General features: G+C 41.1%; 1 protein-coding gene across 2 annotated transcripts in view; it reads right to left on the bottom strand.

Moving 5' to 3' along the window:
- LOC120559255 (teashirt homolog 2) overlaps positions 1 to 25,264 on the bottom strand; it is a 131,426-nt gene that overhangs the window by 24,976 nt on the left and 81,186 nt on the right. Inside the window, exon 3 of one of the 2 annotated variants that reach the window (XR_005639234.1) lies at positions 25,044 to 25,213. Coding sequence is in view for 1 of the 2 variants with exons in the window: in XM_039800854.1 (XP_039656788.1) it covers positions 19,129 to 19,168 (40 nt within the window). In the remaining variant the exon portion in view is untranslated. Of the gene's footprint in view, positions 1 to 19,128; positions 19,185 to 25,043; positions 25,214 to 25,264 lie in introns of those variants that run through there. The other variant, XM_039800854.1, reaches the window with a different exon arrangement.

Raw genomic sequence — 25,264 nt, 5'->3', positions numbered from 1 at the left:
CTGAGGGGTGATATCACCTGCAGCTGTTTACAATTAGCTCAATTGTTTCCCGCAGCAGTGGTTATAGCAACACTATGTAACTTTTCCCGCTTCGGTTCCCCTACAGGTCGTCTCATTGGAACTACAGCTGCAGTTAGAAGTTACATAGTGCTGCTTTAAGTTTTACTCGCCCTCTTTAAAATTGGTATTTTCCAGATGGCCTAACATTGAAGCTCCTATATATATATATATATATATATATATATAGCCCAATGCTACCCAACCTGCACAGTCCATAATTGTATTCATTTTAAAACAGCATCCTGGAAAAGGTTGCTGGACTTGAAATGCTCCATGGCAGGGGTATTTAACTTTTTTAAGCCAAGGACCCCTTAACTGAAAGAGAGACGGATCATGGACCCCCTACTACCTATATTAATACATATATATTGTATAAAAATTAAACTGGGCCTACAATCACGTGTGGGCGGCCTAAAGCCTTTATACATCTATATACATATCGTTTTTTAGTGTATAGAATACTAAGCCATTAAATATCAATTGTTGGCATGATTTTATAAATCATATTTTAATGTCAAACATACATGTGGCAGACTGAATCCTTAGGATTAAGTGTATCTGTGGATGGCCTTAGAGACTACCTTACCTATAGGCCAGTTAGCCTATCATCAATGTTTTTTGTTTTTTGTTCACAAAAAGGCTGATTTATATTTGCTAATAATATGTTGGATTCATGTTAAGATATTTTAGTTTTTGAAAAATAAAATTAACAATAATTTAGTGGCCCCCCCCTGCATTGACTCCGAGCACCCCCTAGGGGTCCCGGACCCCCTGTTGAAGATCTCTGCTCTATGGGTTAAGTTAAGGAATGATACTTAGTTAGAAATCCTGACTTTAGCTCTACAGGACTGGACTGTATTAGTTTTCAGATTGCAGGAGGTGTTGAGGAAATTGCATTATATAAATGCCCAGGTGACACAGTGTCTACCAAAATATAACCTGCCCTCATGGTGAGAGACGCACCGCTGTACACAAACTACTTGTGAAAGTGTGTTTGGGTCAGAGTGATACGTGCCCACACACTCTCCGCGCAGCGTTAAAGCAGCACTATAAAAGAAACTGAGGTCTATCAGACACCCACAGCCACAAGCTATTTAGCATCTTGCAGGCCTCGGATGACAGACAGCTGCGAGAGTATCCGCACGCTTACTGTACAGAAGGAGAACTCTGTTATCATATGTGGCCCAGATTCGGAGCCCTACAATACGGACTAAGTTCGGAGCTCTGTAAATCCACCGGTGAAAACTATCAAGTGCCACTTTTTGAGAGTGAGCTGTCACGCTGACGACATGAGACCAAACAGCGAATCAAACATCTGATATAAAGTTGTCCAGATCTTCACGTCAGAGTGTTTTCACATCGCAAACTTCAATTTTGGAAGAAAAACAAATCGAAATGATGAAAATCATCCACATAGATTGAAGGTGCTATTCACTGAATTTGACAAAAAGCGTATTGGATTAACATCACTTACTATACCTTTAATAATTATAATAATCACAGTCAATAATCACAGTCATAATCATCAGAATCTTCACTCTTGATAAAAATCTCATCTTTCCTAATGTAATCTTGTATCTTATCTTTAACAAATAAATGATTTCACTTTTTTTTCAAGCCCAGTTCTGTAATAACTGTGCACACAGAAACAATTGCATCAACAATGTGCTCTAGTGCCGGTTCTGTTAAGTATAAACCTCCATGAATGCTGCGTCATGAATAATGAACAGTGTGGGATGCTTGCAAACCATATACACACGGTGCTGTATATGCCTCAAGGGCAGGAGTGCATTCCAGCGAGTGGAGCGACACCGCTCTTTATCCAGCCAGAGGTGGAGATGATCCTCTCTCACAGTGGGGCCTTCCCTTTGTGTACACGTGTGTTTAGGGTTGTCCTGGCAACCACAAGCTCCGCTCCCTCATTGGGGCCGGGCCGTCCCCGCCCCGTCCCGAGCGCTGTTGTGCATAACGGAGGGCATGATCCTGCTAGCGGAGCTAATAGTCTACCTGAGGTTTAGTTAAGTAGGCGCATGTGTGTGTTGAGTATATATGGCATCATCAAAGCATGCAAATAATTACAGAGTTGGGTTATTACTGTATGTGGCTGTTATTTTCATTAACATTCATTTCCCGTCTCCGGTAAGAGTAAATACCCACCCACCAGCCTAATCACAGGTTTATTTCAAAGCAATGCAGTTATCTCCATGATCTCATCAAGCCCTCATAACTTGATGATGGCTGAGATATTTATTTTATGAGAAGCAGACCTTTATGTAGAGACAGCGGAAGCATTCCGCGTGAAGTAAACAAAAGACAATCGTGAGTAATTTAACAATGAGCCAGTTTCAAGACGAAAAGATTCATATACTGTACTGTGCAATGATCCACACAAAAGGTCCTAACGCCAACGTACTGCATTATTACAATAATAACCGTGGGCCTCTCCTTTTCTCTTTGACATGGCATGATACTAACAACATGGAACTGGTCATGTCCAAATAGGAACATGTTTGCAGGTCTTTGCGGATTTTCGTTGCATTGAAATGCAGGCAACCTTGGCAGGAAATAAGAGATGGGAAAAAAGCCAGCCTTTCATCATTTTCCCCAAATCAGTGGAGGAAATGAATATGGATGCCCTCAGGCGTGAGGGGAAGGAAATTCAGGGGCTGATGAGGTCCCTAAAGGATGCGTCTGGACAGTACCGGAACTTTTCAGCTGGGTCGCTGCCAGGGTGTGTGGGCTGCCGTGGAGCATGTAGGAAACACATGCAAACACATGTCGTGCACAAACAACTAACAATTGCAAGGGGTACATAAACACACACGCATGTGCAAATAGACAGTGATTAGCTAAAGGGTTTGCAAATCCTCTCTTTTTTTAATCAGAACGTACAGAAAGGGGGGAATACAGGTCAAGAGAATGTCAAAAGGCAGGGAATCAAAATAAAAAATCTGTGGCCACCCAGATAGCTCAGTTGGTAGAGCGGGCGCCCATATATATAAAGGTTTACTCCTCGACACAGCCAGCCCGGGTTCAACTCCGACCTGCGGCCCTTTGCTGCATGTCATTCCCACCCCCTCTCTCTCCCCTTTCAGGTCTGCAGCTGTCCTGTCAATTAAAGGCCTAAAACGCCCCAAAAAATAATCGTAGAAAATTTCTTTTTTTAAATTAAATTTTAAGATAAGACTTTATTGTCCGTAGGCATGGACATTTGTCTTGCAATACAAGCGCCAACAATTAAAAAGATAACACAACAACAACATGAAGACATAAAATATATCATGCATCATTCAAAATATAAGTAATGAATATGAAGGGGGCCCGGCCCTGTATGACCTGGTCATAAATAGTCATAAATATACAAATATATGGGTGGGGGGTTTAAAGGACACAAAGCAAATTTAAGATGATAAACCCGAATGGATACATTCTGACTAAAAAGAGGAATGCACCCATGTGGCACCTTGGCTTCATGTTTCAACAGGACAATCAAAAGTACCCCTATGAACCTTCGCAGACATACCGCTAAAGAAACTTAATCAACCCCTACTAAGCCACCCTCAGTCATGAGCCACAGAACTAAGGCATATATTGTTATCAGGCTCTGCAAGTAGTCGTACGGCACCAACGGGTGCTGCTTGCATCACTGTGGCATGGGTCCTGTAAGGATGTGGCAGACGAGCCAGAAGGAAAAAAAGAAAACTGCTCAGATGCACTGAACCGGCAGGCGGGTATGAACAGCGAGGCCAGAGAGTCAGAGGGCCCCCCCCCCCTGAAAAGTTGGGTGCAACGGATCCACCACATCAACAACTCATTCAGTGAGGGGGGTGAGGAATTCCTGGTTAGGGATTATAGCGGGCTTCAAAGGAAGCTATTCAAGGCTGCAGAAAGAGCTGTGGCTCTGAATGGAAAGAAACAAACCCCATTCCTAAAAGAGGAAGTGCATATCCTGACATATGAAGTGGATTGAGACAACTGATATGGCTGCTTTGCGTTGGTAAGGGTTTACGGTTTGCCGATTTAATGAGGTTTTGGCCTACAAGGTCAGCTGCCCCATTATCTCGTTGTTCGAGACCAACAGTGAGATTAGAAATAATTTGGTCGGTGTTCGGGGTATGAGCCAGAGTGACACAATGACCCATCACTACAACCGGCCTTGCACCTACAGTTACTGTGCCCCAGTAAATCAAGCTGTTAGCAGGCTTCTCTTCTTCTTTTAGATTTCATAAGTGAGCCAAACTATAAAATAAAACAGTTGGCTGTTGATTGAAATATCTATATCAATCTCCTCCTCTCCCCACGTACTTCCACGACTCATTTTTGCATTGGTCCGTTAGTCCGAACCATCCAAAACGTGTTTTCATACTGCAAACGAACCGAACCGTGGTTCAGTTTGGTCCGGACCGAGACCACCTCTTTTGATCGGACCAAAATTTGGTCTTTTGATCCGAGGCACCTTTCTCACCTGCAATTTTGGTCCGGACCAAACCGAAAAGTCCGAAAGTCCAAATGAGGTAGGTGTGAAAACGCCCTAAAACACCAGTCTGCACCTTTTTGATATTTAAAACTAGAGCAAAGATTGCATTTTTTTTTGCGGTTTATAAAGACCGACAGAGTGAGGACAATAAAGCTCTGGTTTTCTAGATCCGGATGCATTTTCAAGTTCTTTGAAGATGACTTCAGCCATAATGCTACTGTAATTAAAATATTTGTTAGTGGCACTGCCCTGAAAAAACAAAACAAAGGGGCATACTTTATTGATCACCCTATTTTCACAATATGATTTGATGACTTATTTCTATAGTATAATCAAAACGAAACTAGTTGTATGTGTCAAATGCCGTTTTTCCACTGCATGGTAAGGCACGACTCAACTGTACTTTTTTGGGGTTTTCCATCAGCAAAAGTTGTGAAAAGTGCCTGGTAATTTTTTTGATGCCACCTTGGTCGGGGTTCCAAGCGAGCTGAGCCAATACTAAAAGGAAAGGGAGATCCTGCAATTTTTAAATAACCAAGCTGTCCAGACACTCAGACAATGCTGGCTCAAACGTTGAACACTTACAGTAGGTGTAAGTAAGCAAGTAAATGTGGAAAAGATGAGTAAAAGTCTGATCAGAGCTAAAGGCAGGTATGATCTGAGACGTTTCTGTGATTCGCATAAATCAGATTTGATTTGAACGCAGGGATGTAAACGATGCATCGTGAATCGGTTAAAAATCGGTATTAATGTGTGAAGATTACAACCGTATGAGATCGAAAATTCAAGTTTTAAACGGCTAAGGGCGTAATCAACTACTACTACTATGTCTTCTTAGTTTATTTATTATTATTTTATATGATTTTTTTTTCTATTAATTTAGTTATTTTTGATGTGGGATTTGTTTTTAGAAACCTATTTATAAATCTTTTGTTATTTAAAAGGTCCCATGGCATGAACATTTCACTTATGAGTTTTTTTTAACATTAATATGAGTTCCCCCAGCCTGCCCATGGTCCCCCAGTGGCTAGAAATGGTGATAGGTGTAAACCGAGCCCTGGGTATCCTGCTCTGCCTTTGAGGAAATGAAAGCTCAGATGGGCCGATCTGGAATCTTCTCCTTATGAGGTCATAAGGAGCAAGGTTACCTCCCCTTTCTCTGGTTTGCCCACCCAGAGAATTTGGCCCACCCATGAGAGAGAGACATCATGGCTTTCAAGCGAGCAAAGTGGCAGTTGGTCAAGGCCACACCCCCACCCTCCACCTCCCCCCCCTCTCTCCTCCTCAATAGCTACAGACACAGAAATGGCACATCTTAAGGAAAGCTCATTGTGGGACTGGCTCTAGTGGCTGTAATTCTGCACCAAGGCTGAATTTCGGGAAAGAGACTTCAGATACAGTATTAGGGGACCACTAAGGCCTATATAAAAGAGGGGCCTCAAATAAAATTTTAGGGGACCACTAAGGTCTATATAAAAGAGACTTCAGATACAGTATTAGGGGACCACTAAGGCCTATATAAAAGAGACTTCAGATACAGTATTAGGGGACCACTAAGGTCTATATAAAAGAGACTTCAGATACAGTATTAGGGGACCACTAAGGCCTATATAAAAGAGACTTCAGATACAGTATTAGGGGACCACTAAGGTCTATATAAAAGAGACTTCAGATACAGTATTAGGGGCCCACTAAGGCCTATATAAAAGCATCCAAAGAGCACCATGTCATGGGACCTTTAAGATGAATACAATTTCAATTGCCCTTTAAAAGACATCTGTTGTTTTGCACAGCTTCCATAAATAAATGAAAATTTTTCAGTCATTTGTCTGCAGCTCATTCTGATAAAAACAGCTGTGAGAAAATCGTACCGCAAACGTAAAATCGCGTATCGAGTCAAAATCGTAAGTCGAGTGGATCGTTACATCCCTACTCGAATGCCTCGATTCGTCAATCTCACCTTTCCCTGCTCATCCAAACCAGGTTCCTGCACACAAGTAGGAACAATAGTAGTGATGATGGAGCAGATTATACTCGTGTTATTTCCAGAGCCATCACTGTCCCGCGCGGGTCACTCTGTGTTAAAGCCAGGGCCTTTAGGCGAAAGCAATGATCTGTGTGTGTGACCTTCGTTACGTTTTAGGGATGAGTAGGCCCCCGGGGGCGACAGTAACCAGGGATACACACTATACAGCACAGAGAGGACATGTCAGTCACTAACAGAGTTGAGTGAGACAGACAGCTAAAGGGACAGGTAGACATTCAGACAGAATAAGAGCTAAATATAACACAAAATAGTTTTGACAGGAGGACAAATGGCCACACAGACGGAAACCGCTATGCTAATATTCAATAAGATTTCCTATATATGTCAGTTTCATGGGCGAGTTTAAAGTTTTAGTCAGTTGACAGCTCAGGAGCCTCAGGTGTGTCAGGTCTGAATAAAAGTTTGGAGATCTGGAAATAATCTGACACGCGTTTCAGGCTTTTTTAGACTTTCCACGAGCGCCGTGAGTACAATGAGACAGGCGAGGAAGACAGACAGCGAGAGGCGACCACGCCGGACAAAACGTCTTTAGGGTTCCCACCAGACTCGGTTTCAGCAGACTGAAAAGCTTTGCTGACTGCCACAACACTGACCTCCCACTGACACAGAGAAAATGACCACTTTCTACAACTTTAAAATGGCCTGGGGAGTCGGGTGGGGTGGGGTGGGGGAGGAGGAGAGCACGAGATACCAGTACCGAAAATACAACAGACAATTGCTGACTCAATGTTTGTCAGGATATGGGAAGGAGGAAAATGTGTCCTTGACAACTTAAACGGTTTTGGATTTGAACACGACTTATTTTGACAGTTAATTCCATATCTTTGACTTTTTCTTTCTTTCTCCGAAGGCAGACACACACACACACACACACACACACACACACACACACACACACACACACACACACACACACACACACACACACACACACACACACACTTCAAGACAAAGACATATTCTTCAAAAGGAATACTCGACATATCGAAAACGAGCTTTAAATAAAGAAATAAATCAAAAGAGGAATGACCGTGTCACATGTGACGTGCACTTGTGAGGATGACCAGGTCCAGCTGGGTTTTCCTGTGACGTGCACACCTGTATTACTATTATCAGCCTAATGGAAAACAGCAGTAACACAACACCATTATTTTCTAGGCTCCCCGAGGTGCAATGCAGGCCTATTAGATCCTTCAGATGATCCATCTACACAGACACACACACACACACACACACACACACACACACACACACACACACACACACACACACACACACACACACACACACACACACACACACACACACACACACACACACACACACACACACATTTGGCCTCCCACACTAAATGCCATAAAATATGACTGTAACATATTGTACTATTATAGTTTGCTTTTAGAGGCCTCCCTGTCACTCAGTTAATCTTAAGAATGCTGTTCTGGTTTACAAGTAACAGCTGAAAACCAAGCCGAGAAACACGGTCGCATCTTGATAGGCAGGATGACTTATGGCTGGCCTGGCTAGCAACCTCTTGAATGTCTGGGCTGAGATATATGACGAACAGGCAAACGTGGGAGGACATGGAGTCCCTGAAATTCTTGTAAAAGGGGGGGGGGGAGGTGATGAATCTGCATCTGCTCTTAACGGTATAGCAAATGTGGACATACTGTAGTTATCGTCAGTGAGGTCATGGCTATCATTATGTGTTTGGTTGACATGCGTAACCTTGAAAACATGAGGAAGAAAAAAAAAAAAAAAAGAGGCAAATATACTTCCCTGTCGGGTTTTATGGAAGCTAAATCCAATATGTCCACAGTGTTATTAGGAGGTTGTTGCCAGCTGGATGGACTGTACTGAAAGCCTGACTTCTGCCATTGCTCAATCAATTGCGTGCTTGGCGTCGTGAAATCAGGGTGGCGATGACATCACCGCGCGCACCCACGTGAACCGTGTGTGTGACGTGTCAGTGCAGTTCCTACTGGCAGCCTTTTGGCATTGAGTTTGCTCTAAGTCAGACACAGTTGGGCCATCATTAGACATGCTGCTTCCTGTACAAAGACCTCCCTGTGTAATATTAATCATGTGAGGATAAAGTTGTAAATCCATGCTCTGCGTAAAATTCTCCCCCACCCCCCCTCTTTCATGTACTCTTAAAATGGAGAAAAGAGGCGCAAGGGCGTCGGTTTAATCGGATGCCAGCAAAGCGAGAAGCTACAGTATACGGGTCCTGAAATCTACAAACGATAAGGATTATTTAATGTAGCGTTTTCTCCGAGGCCAATCACAGAAAACAAAGCAAAAATCTGATCATTGTGATAACACCGGTATCTGCAACATGATCCAATGACCCGGCTCTCCACTGTGTGGGGGACTAGGTTTCTATGACGATGTAGATAAATATTGGGAGTAGATTTTGTAGGGGTATTTAGTGAAATTAGTTCATCTTCATGGGATATCATGGCACATAAAATGCCGCAGAATAATATTTTCGGTTTCCCGGCGTTCATTTTCTTCTCTAAATGATACCATTCGTCATGCACTCGTTACAAAGACAGTCAATTTTGAACCAATTGCCTCTAATTTTGAACTGAAATAATACAAGATCCACATTTTTCATCCGCCTGACATCCATTGACTTTATTATTGTATGGAAATGCCAGACTGGGGCTGAATAAACACATATTAAAGTCAACATAATTCACTTTTTTTTTTTTTAGATGAAGTCTATTCTTAGGTGTTACACTCTCCGAGTTATCAAAGTCAATTAAAAGCAGCTCCTTTGTTTTTAATACTTTTTTCATTTAGCGTTGCAACAGGTTCAGTCGAGGGGCGGCTCGCTGGTAGGCCAATGAGACCATAAGATCGTTTGGAGTAGCTGGTGAGTGCATACAGACCAAGCCATAGGCTACAACACCGACATGTTGTGTGCTGCTCCTTAATCAAGTTGTAAGCGCAACAGAATTATTCGACATTCATCACGGACACCTAAGCTGTCACTGCTGTTTAATGGGTATCAATTAAGCTGTTTCAACAGACTAGCTCAGCACATACTGTAGACACAAACAGCAGCCCTAAGGAGCAGGCTCCACACAATGCGCCGCAGAGTCTCCGAGGTAGTTTAGGTACAGGATTAGGGCTGAAAGAAAGCAAATGTTGGGCCTTTTTTTTTTTATTATTCAGAAGACAATCAAAGAAAGCCCAATGGCTTTCACTTTATAACACATAAATATACACATGCTTCTAGCCTTTAATCTTTTTCTACGTTTCAAAATGATCCTGCTCTTTCACACACACTTTTTACACTGTAGTATATTTGAAAAATAGTTAATGCCAAGTCGTTCCACATCTTAAGAAAATGTAGGGTAAATAAAAAAAAAAAAGAAGTATTTTACCAGATTCAATGTCTTTGCCCACTTTTGCTGGTGCTGTAATTTCATACCACGTTTAAACACATTACTGTGCAATCAGATGTCTCTTCATCACACGCATATCAATTCAAACATTCTCAGTATATTCAAAAATATATAAAAGTTATACAGTAAACCATACTGTCATTCTTTATTCATGTCCATATTTAAGACTTCAGAAAAAAAATAACAAAAAAAACATCAAAATTGCAGCTGGAGGTGTCAGGGGCCGAATGTTAATGTGTCTAATAGGCTGTGTGTGAGCCGCTGGACCCCCCGCCATGAGGAATAACAAACTCTTTATTCTTGTCACTTTACATTCAGTTTGACATTAAAACTTGTTTGCTGCTCACAAAAATTACCAAATGAGCCATTCAGTATTTGAAAGCTTCGCTAATGAGAAAGCCGGAGTTTCTATTCCCCCAAAATCAGTGGTTCTATTGAGAGAGGAGTTTGTTAGATAACAACACTGAACGCATTAACAATTAGCCAGCCAACGCTGCTGGTTGGTCTCCAATGCAATTGTGTTAATTCCAATTGTTACTCCACTAGTTTGTGTCTTTCGTTTGTTAATCAAGCTCCAGCTTTAGCTGTTTCTAGCAACACGTAGGATCACAATTAAATCAAATGTTGTTAAATGTAGTTCAACCATCTATCACATTTACACCTGTGAAAGTGTTGGGTGATGTCACTTCTTGTTGATGTTCGAAGTATTGTCAAACTAAACGGAGGCTAGCTCGCCCCTCCCTCCTCCTCATCCCGTCCCTTCCGTGCACTAAACCCCCCCCCCCCAACCCCCACCCCCAAATCCTTCTCGTCGGTTATTGGCTGGAAAAGTTTGTTATGTTTGGTGGTGCAGGTTGGCACAGTTGGTTTTTGTCGCTGTGTGTGGAGCCTGGGCTGTCTACAGAGACCGGCTTTTTTTTTTTTTTTTACAGTGTGTTCAGGGGACAGGCAGCTAGCGGACAGTGAGGAGATGTTTGCTGTATGTGACAAAAAAAAAAATGGCATCGCTTAGAGCACCTTTAATAAAGGTTAACTACTACTACAGCTTTCAAATGAGCTTCGGTAGCAGATGTATTATTGGCTGCTTTGATGGTTTAGTAAATCATCAACTATCAGAAAAAAAAAAAGGTATTAACCACTCCCCACGGGATGTTAAATGTGACCTGCTCTTTAGGACTCCTGCTTGCTGTCAAACACACCAGCTGAAATCAGCCGGTTCAACGTGTTTAGATGGAGTTAATTATGGGGGTGACGGCTGTAAAATACCTTCAACTGCGATTATCTCGGCTTGTTTATTTCCAGGCACCAAAACTATAATAACGTGTATTATAAATATATATAAACAAAGTATCAGGAACATAGGGATCATTTCGCACTGCAATGTGGTGGAATTCAGAAAAGCATTCTTTTTTTGTTGTTGCTGTGCCTTCATTTGGACTGATGGTTTGCCAAAGCTATTTCAAACAAACCGACAATAGCTCGTTACAAATCGGTACATTCTTGATTGGCTGTAATAACAGGCGCACGTTCAAGATTTCTTTTCCTTTTTTTTTTGTCTACCAACGTGACTGAATAGTACGAAGCGGGAGAGCCTCTGTTTGACCCGCGGGGAGAGAGGGAGAGAGAGAGAGAGAGAGAGAGAGAGAGAGATACAGAAGATCACAGGCCGGTAAGGTCAACGGAGCCTCTGGAACCCTGACTGGATTCATCAAATTAGGTCCAATGTAACTGCGCTGCATGACCACTCATAAAACACGTGGGCTGTAAAGCTGTCGGGAAGCCATCAGCAGCGCGCTGAATGAAGTTACAAAAGGTGCAAGGTTCACAACTTCATACAGCGCTGGAGTGAAGTGTCCAGGAGCGCCTCCGCGGGTCGTAACCTCCCCCCGAGCGGTCGCAATCTAAGGGTTTGCTTATGATCAAATAAAGATGGGTTTTACATTAGTTCATTGATAAAAAAAAAAAAAAAAAAAAAAAAGACTCTTCCTATTATTTCTTCCTTTCTTTAAACCCTTGTGTTGTCTTCACCATCGTCCATGAACCTGTCATTCTTTTTATGACATTTGTGTCGCTTTTTTTTTATGCTTTTGGCGCTTTTTAAAAACATGTTTGTCCCTCTTTTCAACGCTGTTTTTATTCACTGTAAATAAACCTCATTTAAATGACATTATACCTAATTTTTGAGTTTGAAAAAAGCCGATATTATGAATTATTTTGACTAATAAAATAGTTAAGATCAGAGGATGCTGAGTGAATCACAGACTGGTTTATGTCAAAGTTGGGTCAGGATGCTGTTTTTTTTTTTTCTTTTCCATATGCTGTGAAATTAAATCAACCAAAATTCAGTCGATGTAATCATTAATTTTACCTGCAAAGAACATGGACGCATGAATGTACAGTATACAGAATGTTGTATGGGTTCCATACAATGTACATTCATGCATCCAAGTTATTTTGGGGGCAATTTGGTTGTAAGAAACCCATATTTCTGATATGAAAATAAACTGAATGGGTCAAAAACGGGTCACATTTGACCCGTTTTTAGGGTTAAGTAATATATGTTGCTAATATTAAGCAATGTTACATAAGAGGATGTGCTTTAATGACAGTGATGCTTATGGGCCACATCACGGGTGTGCCAATAATGACGCTAAAGCACACCCTCTTTTGTAATATTGCCACTATACATACATTGGTTACCAACCCAATGAAAGATATAATTAAACTGTATTCTTATTGTGAGACAATTTGTTCACAACAGAGAGGATTTCTACTCAATGCATGAGTCAACCCTCAGCCAGCCAACTTGAGCTAACGTTAGCTTTATAGAGAGGATATAGAGGATTTCCCAAAAACTGAATAAATACCGCACATATAAACACAAAGCTGCTTTGCTATCACAATTGTGTTGTAACTAAGATATCTGCTGCTTTTTTTTCTTCTTCCATGGATAGATTTTTTTTCAACTCTGGAATGTTGGCGGAGTCATATTTTTTAACTGATTAGCATGGTGAGCTCCAACAGCTCTGGGTGTGCTATCGTGCTGATTTGAGCACATTCTAAACGTCTAGCTGACCAATCAGATTGCCTGCTCGGATCTACTTTATAATAATTCACTTTACCGGGGTATATAAGGTTTTTACTAACCAATAATATTTTATCTAGATAAACTGACTGACCAGCGTTAGAGGAGTAAAATGTGTATACTCACATAGCCAAGATAATTATTAGCATATAAAGACTGCAGCTACAAAAAAGCAGCAATGCTTCGGAACACATCCTATACTGCAGAAGGGATGCTATCACAATTGTATCCGCTGATGTCTAAAACACACCTTGACAGAGACTTAATAAACCCAAATGTCCAAATCTCCAGAACACCTGAACGCATATTTAGTGGACTGACCTCTCCGAGTGTTCCGGAGCATGCAGTGTGAAGGCAGTTTACCTTTGTAATTGTTACAGATCACACCATTAGCACAATATTGTCATAGCTCCTGCTCCTGCAGTCAGTAGCAGCTGAGGGTTAATTTGCATAATAAATCTTAATTGGAGCTCGTTAAGGATTAGATAAGAAGCAAATCAGGTACACCGCGGATAACTTAAGATGAATGTTTCCTCGGTTTCTGACGCTCACATATTGAAGGGGAATGTCATATTCCCTCATTATGAGGCATTTTGCATCACAGTGTGGTATACAATAAAAAAAAAAAAAACGGAGTAAAAAATCTAAATCATGATCTTTCTCTTTATAGTTTGCTGTTTCACTGACTATACATGTAGGTCAACAAATACAAGATGAACGTCCGTACTTAAATCTTCTCGACTCTGTATGGAAAAACAGAGATGACGTGCTCTTGACAAAAGTGCAGATGATATGAATTACAGAGCCGTAAACTACGGTGGGAACGTCTATCATTACAATAATACAAAGCACATGAGGTGCAGTGCATTATAGCATAAACCACATAAAACATAGCATACCTCCTGCGTGTAATCAATACCAGGCCCACGGTGCTACTGTATTAACTGTAAGCTTGCCTTGCATTCTTATCCTCTAAATCCACATAAATGAACAACACAAGCTATAAAGTCTCCTCTGGATTTTTTTATTTTCTTTCTCTGTAAATCATTATATCTGTGGGGACCTGGACAAAATACCATAACATAATTTCTTTTGTACTTGGGATGTCTAGTAGAAATAATGAGTTTTAGCCTGTTCGCAATAAACTATCCCAATGTTCTAGTTATTGTCAGACTCAATGAGTAAAAAAAAAAAAAAAAAAAAAAAAAATCATAACAAGAAATAGTCTCTTTTCTGCAGTGATAATCACATGGAAACATTATCCACATGAATCACCCCAACGGCATATCAAATTGTGTCATTTGCCTGGAAACTAGTGCAGGTCTCAGAGGGAAGGCAAGGTGAATGAGCAGTCGCTGTAGAGAGGTGCAACACTGCACAGGCACTTGCTTTGAGACCAATCATAACAGGCTGATTCTCCCCCCCCCCCCCACACACAGGAGAACGCAGAGCGAGCGAGCGGAGGAGAGAGATCACTGTGCTGGAGGGCACAGGAGTCTCGGTTCTTATCACCTAGACAGTGCACCACCCTGTCTGCCTCTCGCGCAAACAAAAGCCTTCGCAAACTATTAGCTATCTACACCTGTCACCTAAGTGGCATGCAGGAGAAAATGCGATGAGATCACACTCAAAAGCACCCGACTTGACTGCATTTCTCATGTTTTCTTACCGTGGTTAAGAGCGTACGGGCATGAAAACTAGCTGATGAGGAGAAAGTTATTAAAGGGTATCTCTACAGGGAGCGCCTGCAAGTTAGCAAAATGCAAGCATTGCAAGAATGTTGCAAGTATATGGTTTGGTGTGCTCATAAGCCAATGGAAATTAAAAGGCTGGATTTGATCAAAACTAAACATTTGCCTTGTTGACATCCATCTAGAGAGGTAGAGTGCATTGGAACATACAAAGAATGAATACCCATTAATGATAATATTGCTTGGTAACTTCTATCGAGGAAGAGTTTTTCAGCTAAAATAAACTCAAAAAGTGACCCCTAACGCTTTACCAAACAAGTATCTGGTATTAAGTGGAGCTTTTCGGAGCTGTTGAATATGCACAAATGAACACTTTAGACTTAAAAAAAAAAAAAAAGTACATGGAGAAGCGCTTTTTCCTACAAGTATCAAAATTATTAAAAAGGCACACTGAAACTATTAATATACAGTAGTATGCTGTAGCTACAATCCCATGATTTCCAAGGCCAAGAAGGAGCACTGTGTCATTCTTTTCATGTGTTGTTATTTCGCTCAGTGAGATTTGGTTCTCCACTCTCCCACAACTGTACATTTCAAAAGCTGAAAATAAAAAAACATAAATCAAAGAAGTGAAGCAGTCGTCTGTAATCTGTCTTCACAATATTGTTCCATTGGTCATTTTTATAGTCCAATTGTTAACATGATTGCTTAGATACTAAACCTCTACAACGCTACAGCCAATGGGAACTCTCATTTCCTGTAGTTAATCAAATCGTGGAGTATAGGGAGAAGCTAAGGATGGTACAAATACAAGCATGTCATGCACATGATTGCAGAAAAATTATGCAAATAATAATCATCATCTTTATAAACAGAGATTAAATGTAGCCTTCGAATGACAAAACACCCATGAAATCGCAAATGGACTTGAAAATAAAAAAAAATTATGAAAAAAAATTTGAATTTAAGTCCAGTAAAAGCACCACTCTCTTTGTGATCTCACTTCGTAAAAAACAATGGTGAAATAAATTCAAGCAAATAATGGCTGCAGACAAAAGAACAGTGTTGTGATACAAGAAAAGAGAAAAAAAAAAAAATCCAAGAGGGTGTTAATCTGGTATTAAACTAAATAAATAAATAAGACACCCTTGTATTTCGCTGCCATTTTCCGCCCCAGCTTTTGTCTTTCAAAATGGACTTCCTCTTTCTACCTAAACTGGATAAACAACATCTGCCTTGATCGTAGGATGTTTTCTGAACAAACCACTTAGGAGGAATTTCTGCTAGCCAATTCCCACAAGCTGCTGTCAGTCACTAGCTGGCACTGCAACACTTAATGCCTTTGTCTGTTCTCCAATTTATCTTGTTAACAGCAAATTGGGCTAACGGTTTGAGGCGCAGAGGTATTGTACAAAAGAGGAATACTCCCACGGCCGCAAAATAACATATGGCTTCCTTCACTCAAAAATGCATCCTGTGCACTTATAGGGCTTTGGGTTTACACCATATATATAACCCTGATACACACATTTCAACCTGGAATCTGTAGCCTGATAGCCCTCTTGTCTATAGTGATGCTTTCTCTGTAATAACGCAAAGGTTTAGTGCATCCTATCCTGGACTGTGGTGAGTAATTGGCATTTTAAATTACCATACAAACCAAGTATGCAAAGGAAGCAAATCAGACACAACTGGCCTTTACTAGTACGTCTGTGGTCTCACGTTTTACAAATTTGCCCATTAATAATACAATTCCCAGAGGAGACTGCAAGCACCCTGGATGCCGGATGTCCTCTGAATTAATGCTTGAGCTGGGAATGGTGGTTTAGTTTTTCACATCACCTTGCAAAAATACTATTCCCACCAAGAAGGATACTGCATCTTTAAGAGCCCTACAAAAAAAATTAACTTTTCCTTTGCATCTTCCATGCTCTTATTTCAATACTCCTCTCTCCTTGTTCCCCCTCCACACATCATTAAACATATTATTATAACATGACTGTCAGCCTGCGTCTCTCTTCGCTCCATTCTTGCTCTGCCAGGTAATCAATTTGTCGTCACTCTCTGTAACCCCAGTAAAGTCATCAAGTGAAATGAGTTACAGCTGCAAAGAGCCTTCAAGAATACAGGAGGAAAAAAAAAAGAAAAAGAAAAAAAATGAACGCGAGAAAAATGACAACACAGCCCAGGAATATTCCACCGCTTGATAGCACATCCCAGGTCTTGAAGATGAAATATTAATGCACAATTTGTTTATCTGCAGGCCCACATCTCTCCGGTGCCGAGCTGTTAATTTTCTATCGGCACAGACAACGGATCAGTCAGTCATGAACTCTTCACAGCCATTACCGGGAGACATTTTGATTAAGTATTCCTAATGTAGTGGATAGGAAAGAATGAAAACACTCTGCCTGCCAACTTTTGATTGACCATTAAGCCACTGATGAATGTGCCTGTCAAAGAGGAGACAATTACCTCAACAATGAAGAAACTCTTCTGGAAGGCTTATTTCTCTATAGGGCTGACACATTTACCAGAGTACAGGCGAGGCAGCTGAGAGCGTGTAAAGGGATCACTTAGGCATCTTCTCAAAACTTCCCTGAATAAAAACTGGGGGCATTGTTTTTTAAGAAAAGGGGGCTTTTGGAGCCTGAAATGTGGGAAAAATATTTAGTGTGTGACTGTATGGCAGCGTGTGTGTGTGTATATATGTGTGTGTGTGTGTGTGTGTGTGTGTGTGTGTGTGTGTGTGTTTAAACTGAGAGTGTGCCGGCCAGATAAGGGTCTCAGTATCTTAAGCGGGTATAAAGAGACGCTATTATTGGCAGAGAACAATCGCCATCTGGTTGCTACATCCGCAACCATAATAAAAGACTGATAACTTCTCAACACGCCACAACCAAGTAATTGCATCCTCCGACGCTGGGATAGCATTGATCAATGTAGTTTTAATCCACCAGCTCCATCATAATGAGGCCGTGTTTGGGAACAAAATGCATACAGACACACGAAGTAAGAAGCTGAGACTGCAGAGAAGGAGGTCAAGTCAAATGTTGATTTTGTGACCATGTGAATGTGAACATTTCTTAAGGAGAAGTTGTACTCTTTTTGTGTGTGTGTGTGTGTGGGGGGAGAATATAAAAAAGATATGGTGTGTGACATGTTTTGGTGACTACTGGAAGAGAGGAAACGCTGAGATTTAGTGTCCCAAAAACAGCAAAATCTTACAGGGTTACATTATGACGAAATAAAAACCAACAACAACACAAACACACAAAACCAGTTTACTACTGACACAATGACCTGTATGAGGGCCTCCTTGAAGATTATGAATTCAACAAACTGCTAATATGACACGCAAACACGAGGCGGCACATACGCAGATGGTAGATTTCTCTCTTTTACCCTGCTGACCAAAAAGCCAAATTTGTGTGTTGTGGAGCAGTGTGTGTGTGTGTGTGTGTGTGAGAGAGAGAGAGCATCCTCCTCTCCCTTCCAGCAGCATGGATGGAGTGCATGTGTGTGTGTCTGTCTGTGTTTGAGTGAGTGTAACCCATTCTCCATTTGTCCATAAGATTATGAAGAGTTCATACAGAGTTCATGTGCTACGGATACAGCGGCTCCACATCTTTCAACCCCTCTCTTCACTTCAAATCAAACACACTGCGGGGAGTTATTATTATTATTATTTTTTTTTACTGTGAGTTAAAAGCTAAACTTTCTGATCAATGAATAAATAAAATGCCTTGTGGCATGGTGTTATAGCATGATTGAGAAATAACCACACAGCTTTTGTTGTCTTTTAAAATCCTATCAAAGACTTTTCTTTAGTTTTCTTCTTCTTTTTTTGCGTCATTAGTCTCATTAATTTACCGCCCAAGTGCAGACGCAGCTTGGGATGCTGCAACTTCCCTCTTACTGCTTTAAAAATGGGACTTTCTTACAGCCGTTTGGTGCCCAAACTGGGGTCCGAGGCCCTTTGCTGGAGCCCTGGAGAGGGTCTCAGTTGCATGAGATGGAGTTCAATTTCTGTATTACTAAATCCACTACGAAGCACAAAAAAGGGGGGTAGCTGTGTCTATAGATCTTCACCCCAGCACAGACACAAACAGTTATATAACTGCAGCCTACTAAACCTGCTCAGATGAGGCTCCTCGGGACATTATCTCACTAAATGTGATGCATATCTATTCTGGGGGTCCCGGGTCCCACATGATAAAAGTTTGAGGGGGGAAAAACCCCTGTGCTATAGGCGAGCTATACACACAATCAAAACAACGAGAATACACAGGTATTGCACTCATATTAAAAGAGGCTCTTTGTAATATAAAATAAGAAGTAAAATCGCTTACCCGCAGCCCGTTTGGGCGCCTGCTGTTTCCTCCGTGGCATTTTTTTTAGGGGGGGACGCGGGGGGGGGAGTCGCAGTTCACTACTGTGCCCAGGTGAAATCTGAATGCGGTCTACGATAGTCCATGCATAGAGAGAGACAGAGACAGAGAGAGAGACAGAGAGAGAGAGAGAGAGAGAGTGTGTGCGATTCTTTATTTTGGCTCTCGGAGTAGTTCAGTCTCTCTTACTATGAAGAAAAAAAAATCCAGTTCGGAATGGTTTTTCAGAGAGGGGGAAACAGATGTTTAGTCGGGCTTGCTCTTTCACCTTCTTCTTCTTCTCCTTCTTCTTCTTCTTCTTCTTCCTCCTCCTCCTACGGGGGGCGAGTCGTCTCCTTTCACCATCCGGTTTCGTCCATCAGTGCCACATACTGTATGTTGATCGACGTGTGTCAGTCAGTCAGTCATTCAGTCATTCGGTCGGTCGGTCGGTCCCCGCAGGCGGTTATTCGGCGGATAATATGTGGAGGGAACGCGCGTAGAAAAGCCTCCGGTAAAGGTAAAGGTAATGGTACGGCAGGGTAGATTAGGCACGGTGCGGGGCGAGCGGAGAGGGAGAGGCGATGCCAGCAGACATCGATCCAGAGAACAAACTGAACATTAAAAACTCCTCCCTCCTCGCCTGGACTCGATGATGGCAGCGAGACATTTGTTACACTAGATAACCAGGAGTTTATTAAAGGAACAGAGGCCAGGGAGAGGGAGAGGGAGAGGGAGAGGGAGAGGGAGAGGGAGAGAGAGAGAGGGAGGGAGAGAGAGAGAGAGAGAGAGAGATAGAGGGAGGAAAAAGAGGCAGGCACGAGCCCAGGCTGCGTGCTGCTTTCTAGCACTCTGGCTGTGCCTTTTTCATGCAGCCTTGTATTTTTTTTTTTTTTTAAAGATCCTTTGCTTTTGCTATATGCTCGCTGAATGAAATGCATAAAGTTTGGAAGATTCCCAGCACTAAGACGCGCTGCAGTCACGAACAGCTGCTTTGCTACAACAACAACAACAACAACAACAACAACGTGCTTATTGCCTGGAGAAACCTGCCGATTATGAACATTTAGCTTTTTTTTTTTTTTTTTTTTAAACGGATTACAGGCGTTTATCAATCTGCTGTCGACCCGTTTCCGGAGTGTATGTCACCATATTGCAACATACACAGGCTACACAAAAGCGACTTGGGAGTTCGGATTCAAAAACGTTGCGTTTGATGAAGTTACTTTTACAAAACGCACATTTTGTCACATGTCACTTTAAAAAATAAAAATAAAAAACTGAACGGAAACGTAATTTCGGCCGAAATCCGATTACATTTGTGCAACTTTTCTATGTTTTTATTTTTTATTTATTTTTTTATTCAAAATATAGGCTCGTTCACTGCAATTTAAACCAGTGAGATTTGGATGCATTCTTATAACACAAGCAATTAGGTCACCTGGCATTTCGGGACATGCTATAATAGCCTACATAAACTTATGTTTATCATATCATCACATTCGGTTTCCCTTCCATGGATCTCGGATCGGATTACTGGATAGAAAGGCACATCGGTCCTAAACTCAAAGCATGTTTAACTCTTTCATCTGGGGCTGCGACTATAATGTTTACTTTCATTATCGATTCATTCAGTCTATAAAAGAGTTAACAATGCCCATCCTTTTTCTTTTCTTCTAAAGCCTAGCATGACGTCATCATATTGCTTATATTCCCTGACCAACACTCCAAAAACCTAAAAAAAATTAACTTTACTATTCAACCAAATACACTGAAAATGACGCTGAAACTGGGGGGATATTTGGTTGTTTATGCTGAACAAAAGAAGGGAAGAAGAAATCACAATGAATGGATTCTCTAAACCGATTAGTCGACTAATCATTTCAGGTCATAACTGATCTTATTCTCTAAAAGTAACGTAGCACAAAGTATTTGACTTGTGTACTGGCAGGTACTGAGGTCCAGCGGTAAAGGTACCGTTATGAGTACAGAATGTCATGGTGGAATGTTAACTAAGTACATTTACTCAAGTTCTGTACTTAAGTATACATTTGAGGTACTTGCGCTTTACTTGTCTTTTCTTGTCACGCCACTTGTTTATTTGATTTTGTAAAAAAAAAAAAAAAAATTAAAAAGGTTACATGTACATAATGTACATTTCAGCACAATCTTCCAAAAATGATTGTAATAAATGATTCAAATAATAATTCCCATGTTCAAAAAGGAGTAGGAAGAAGTTTAGTTACATACAAAACAATTCTACTTCTACTCCGCTACATTTCAGAGAGAAATATTGTACTTTTTACTCCGCTACATTCATCTGGCAGCTTCAGTTACTTTACACATTAAGATGTTTGCCCATAAAACACATGTAGTTTATAAAATATGTTTTATTATAAATGAAACTAGCCAACAATATAAGGGCCTACAAGTCCAACTGAAATGATTAGACCATTAAACACACAACTGGTTGGATCCTTTACATTTTCTAAACATTTTCAATGCAGGACTTTTACTAGTGTGGTATTAGCTCTTTTCCTTAAAGGATGTGAATTCTTCTTCCACCACTGACAGAAACCACACACATGACTTTTATCTAGTGGTATTTTTGAACAGATAACGGTCATATTTCTGAGAATTTCTCCAACGTGAGTGTGACATAGATTAGAACTCAAGAAACACGGGTGTGACAATAGATTATCCATACAAGGACCACGTCTGTGAACTGGTCAGATTTAGTCTGTGAACTAGGTCAATAAGAAGGACGTCTGTGAACTTGTCAGATATTTCTGTGAACTTATCAAGAGACAGACTGTGAACTGTGTTTTTTTTTTTTTTGGGGATCATTTGTACCTGCACTTTAATGTTTTAATTTGTGTTTTAATTGTTTTCTAACTGCTCTTTAATGTTTTATGTAAAGCACTTTGAATTGCCCTGTTGCTGAAATGTGCTATACAAATAAAGCTGCCTTGCCTTGCCACACAGTTAGAGCTGGGGTCATTGGAGAAAAATGCTCTGTAAGGCTGACATTTTAATAACTTTTTGCTTTTGATCCTAAAGTCTATTTTTCACACTCCTGGATTTTTACTTTTAATATATTGTATCCAATATGCATCTTGCACAGTACTTTGCACTATTACTTTTTTGCACTTTACATCCCACTCCATGTGTAGTTGTCTTGATATTATGTCTTATTTGTATATTTGTATATTATGTTGATATATGCCTATATGTATATTGTTGTCTCTATTGTACAGTATGCGTCTATATTACTATTTGTCTACTGAATGTTTACTACTACGTGTCTATTTGTTATTTGTTTGTATAGAGAGTTAACACCTACCAAAGTCAAATTCCTTGTGTATGTTAAGTATACTTGGCCAATAAATCTGATTCAGATTAATATGAATATTCTTTTTTTTAAAATGCTCAGTATTTCTATGCCACACCCTTTACACTTTGGTTACCAAACTGTGCGAGCACAACACTGAAGCCTCTCTTTCCCTTCAGAAGCTACTCATGACCTAATCAAATATGAAGTGGAGGTGATGGATGACTTCATTTCAGAGAGACAACACCCCTTAGAGATCCAGGCTCGCCCCGCATTACAAATGGCTTCCTGATAATATTCCATCACCCTACTTTGTGTCTGTCACTCATTTTTTTTTTTTGTGCCAATGATACCAGAGACCTCCCGTGAACTCCACCTGAACCGGTGCGATCAATCATGGCTCGGCTCAAGCTTGAGCCATACCTGCGTGACAGCTCCTAAAACACCCCGTGTGCATACACAGCGCGGGTGTGCGTTCGGCGACAGGCATACCACCGGTAGCGCCCACCATAAGAGTACTTTTTTATTTTGGGGGTGCAAGGGATATGTCCCCCCTCTCAACATTTAGAAGAGGAAGATTTGTCCCACCCAAAAAACATGTATCTATCCTTCTTACCTGTACTGTCCTGGACACATTCAAAACACTAATCAAACCACACCTCTTCAGCTTAGCTTTACACATACAATAGTCTTACACTCCTCACCTGATAGATACCGGTTTTATTGTTTTTAATTGCTTTTAATATGCTTGTTTTATGTGTTGGTTTTATTGCTTATCTGTTTTTTAATGTGCTACATGTGTTGGTTTTACTGTAAAGTGTCTTTGACTACCATGTGAAGTGCTATATAAATAAAATGTATTATTATTATTATTAAATATGTTTCCAGACGATTTCAGACACCCCTATAGTGGACTGTACCATCTCAACCTTGCAACGCACGTTCTTGTTGAAGTGGCAAAAACAGGCTCAGTCCCTCCGTCTATTTTCTTTCTCGCTTTACCCGTGATAAGGACGCTGCCTTCGAGTGCGGTCGGGAATGTCAAGAACTGTAAACGATCTGACGGAAAACAATAATCGGGTCTACTTGTGCTGCACAAATTGTGGCATAAAAAAGAAAAAAAAGAAAACAAAAATCACCAGGTGTTTGATGCTCTAAATTTTAAGGAGATGACCCAAAGAACCACCCCCCACCCCCATGTTCAAACAAAACCTACGCCCTTGGCACCCACCACCAGCACCACCACCACCACCACCTTATCTCTCCAGGAAACGCCTCGCCTCGCTCCGCTGCCGCTCGCTGGATCCTTACGTCATCTGCTTCTCCACGCCGACTGGCCCACGCCCAGTGCTGGAATCTAACCAAGTACATCTGTGCAGACACCTAGACTATCTGTCCAATCTTTCTGTTGCGCAACTAAAAACATCTGTTGAACGTACAACAAGTTCCACCAAAACAAGTTCCTTCCCGAACCACGAACGCCGTGTGCAACCAGTAACATAGCTCAAACACAGCGTTTCCTGATTCGACTGCTCATGGCTGTTTTCTAAGACGGCGCCCGCATGTAAACACGAACGCTACTGTCTCTATAATCTTTTTAATAAACTGTACACTTACAAAGTTCTCAATGCTTCAGTTTACATGGAGGGACCCTCATTATGCTACCAATGTAAGTGTGGTGCTATTTTGACCCTTGTTAGTGGTGTAGAAATAGTGATTTACCAAGTGCCCCAAAAGCTAGCGTTAGCAGCTAATCACCGGTTTGCGGTAACTTGTTTCAAGCCAGAGACACATTTGACTCGGTACACATGTTATTAACCCCTAGGTTCATTTTGCGCCAGAATTGTCCTTTAAGTACCTTTTCCTGATGACACTGACATACTTTTACTTAAAGTGCTCATATTATGCTTTTTGCCTTTTCCCCTTTCCTTTATTGTGTCATATATCTTTTTTTGTGCACGTTATAGGTGTACAAAGTGAAAAAGTCCACCCCAAAGGGACTCACCATCTTCCAGACTGTTCACAAACTGCTCCAAACAGCTCTGTTGTAGTCCAGCCTTTACTTCAGGGACAAACGCGCTTCACTTTGTAACACACGTTATAATGCTCGCCTAGCTGCTAGCGTGGCACGCCCTCATACTCTGCTTCTGACTGGCTAGTAGTCCTTACTTAGCTACTGCGCATGTGCGACTCCCAACAAAGATGGAACAGAAGTGAGATGTCTCACTCTGTAGCTAAAACAGAGAGCTCAACACACAGGGTGAAAAGAGGAGCTGCAGCAATGTGCAGTACAACAAAAATATTGTGTTTTCTGAAAATGAAACCATGTAAACCTATTCTGGTACAACCTCGAAATTCAATTATGAACCTGAAAATGAGCATAATATGAGCTACTTTAAGTAACATTTTCGATGTAGAACGTTTTTTACTTTCACAGTGTGGCATTAGTACTTTTACTTAAGTAAAGGATCTGGATAGTTCTTCCACCACTGCCCACGCCTTTGTTCACCAAACTGCTTCTGTAAAACTTTCTGCTCGGCGCTTGTGTTTCAAACTTTTGACTTACCATTGGCGCGTCAGAGTCAGCGGCGGAGCCGCGTGCAGATGGTGGAATTTGTCATCCCTTACATCTTGATGAGCTTTTCCTCCCTCACATGGGTGCAGCTCTCATACCTGGCTGCTTGAGGATTTTCCGGGATTCAACTTCAACAGATTTCACTTAAGTGTGATCCTCCACTGTAACAAAATGTGACAAACATATGTCTTGTTAGTGCTTTTATTTTTATT

Source organism: Perca fluviatilis, chromosome 5 (assembly GCF_010015445.1).
Source record: "Perca fluviatilis chromosome 5, GENO_Pfluv_1.0, whole genome shotgun sequence".
NCBI classification, from domain to species: Eukaryota; Metazoa; Chordata; class Actinopteri; order Perciformes; family Percidae; genus Perca; species Perca fluviatilis.
This window is presented reverse-complemented; position numbering and strand designations above follow the sequence as displayed.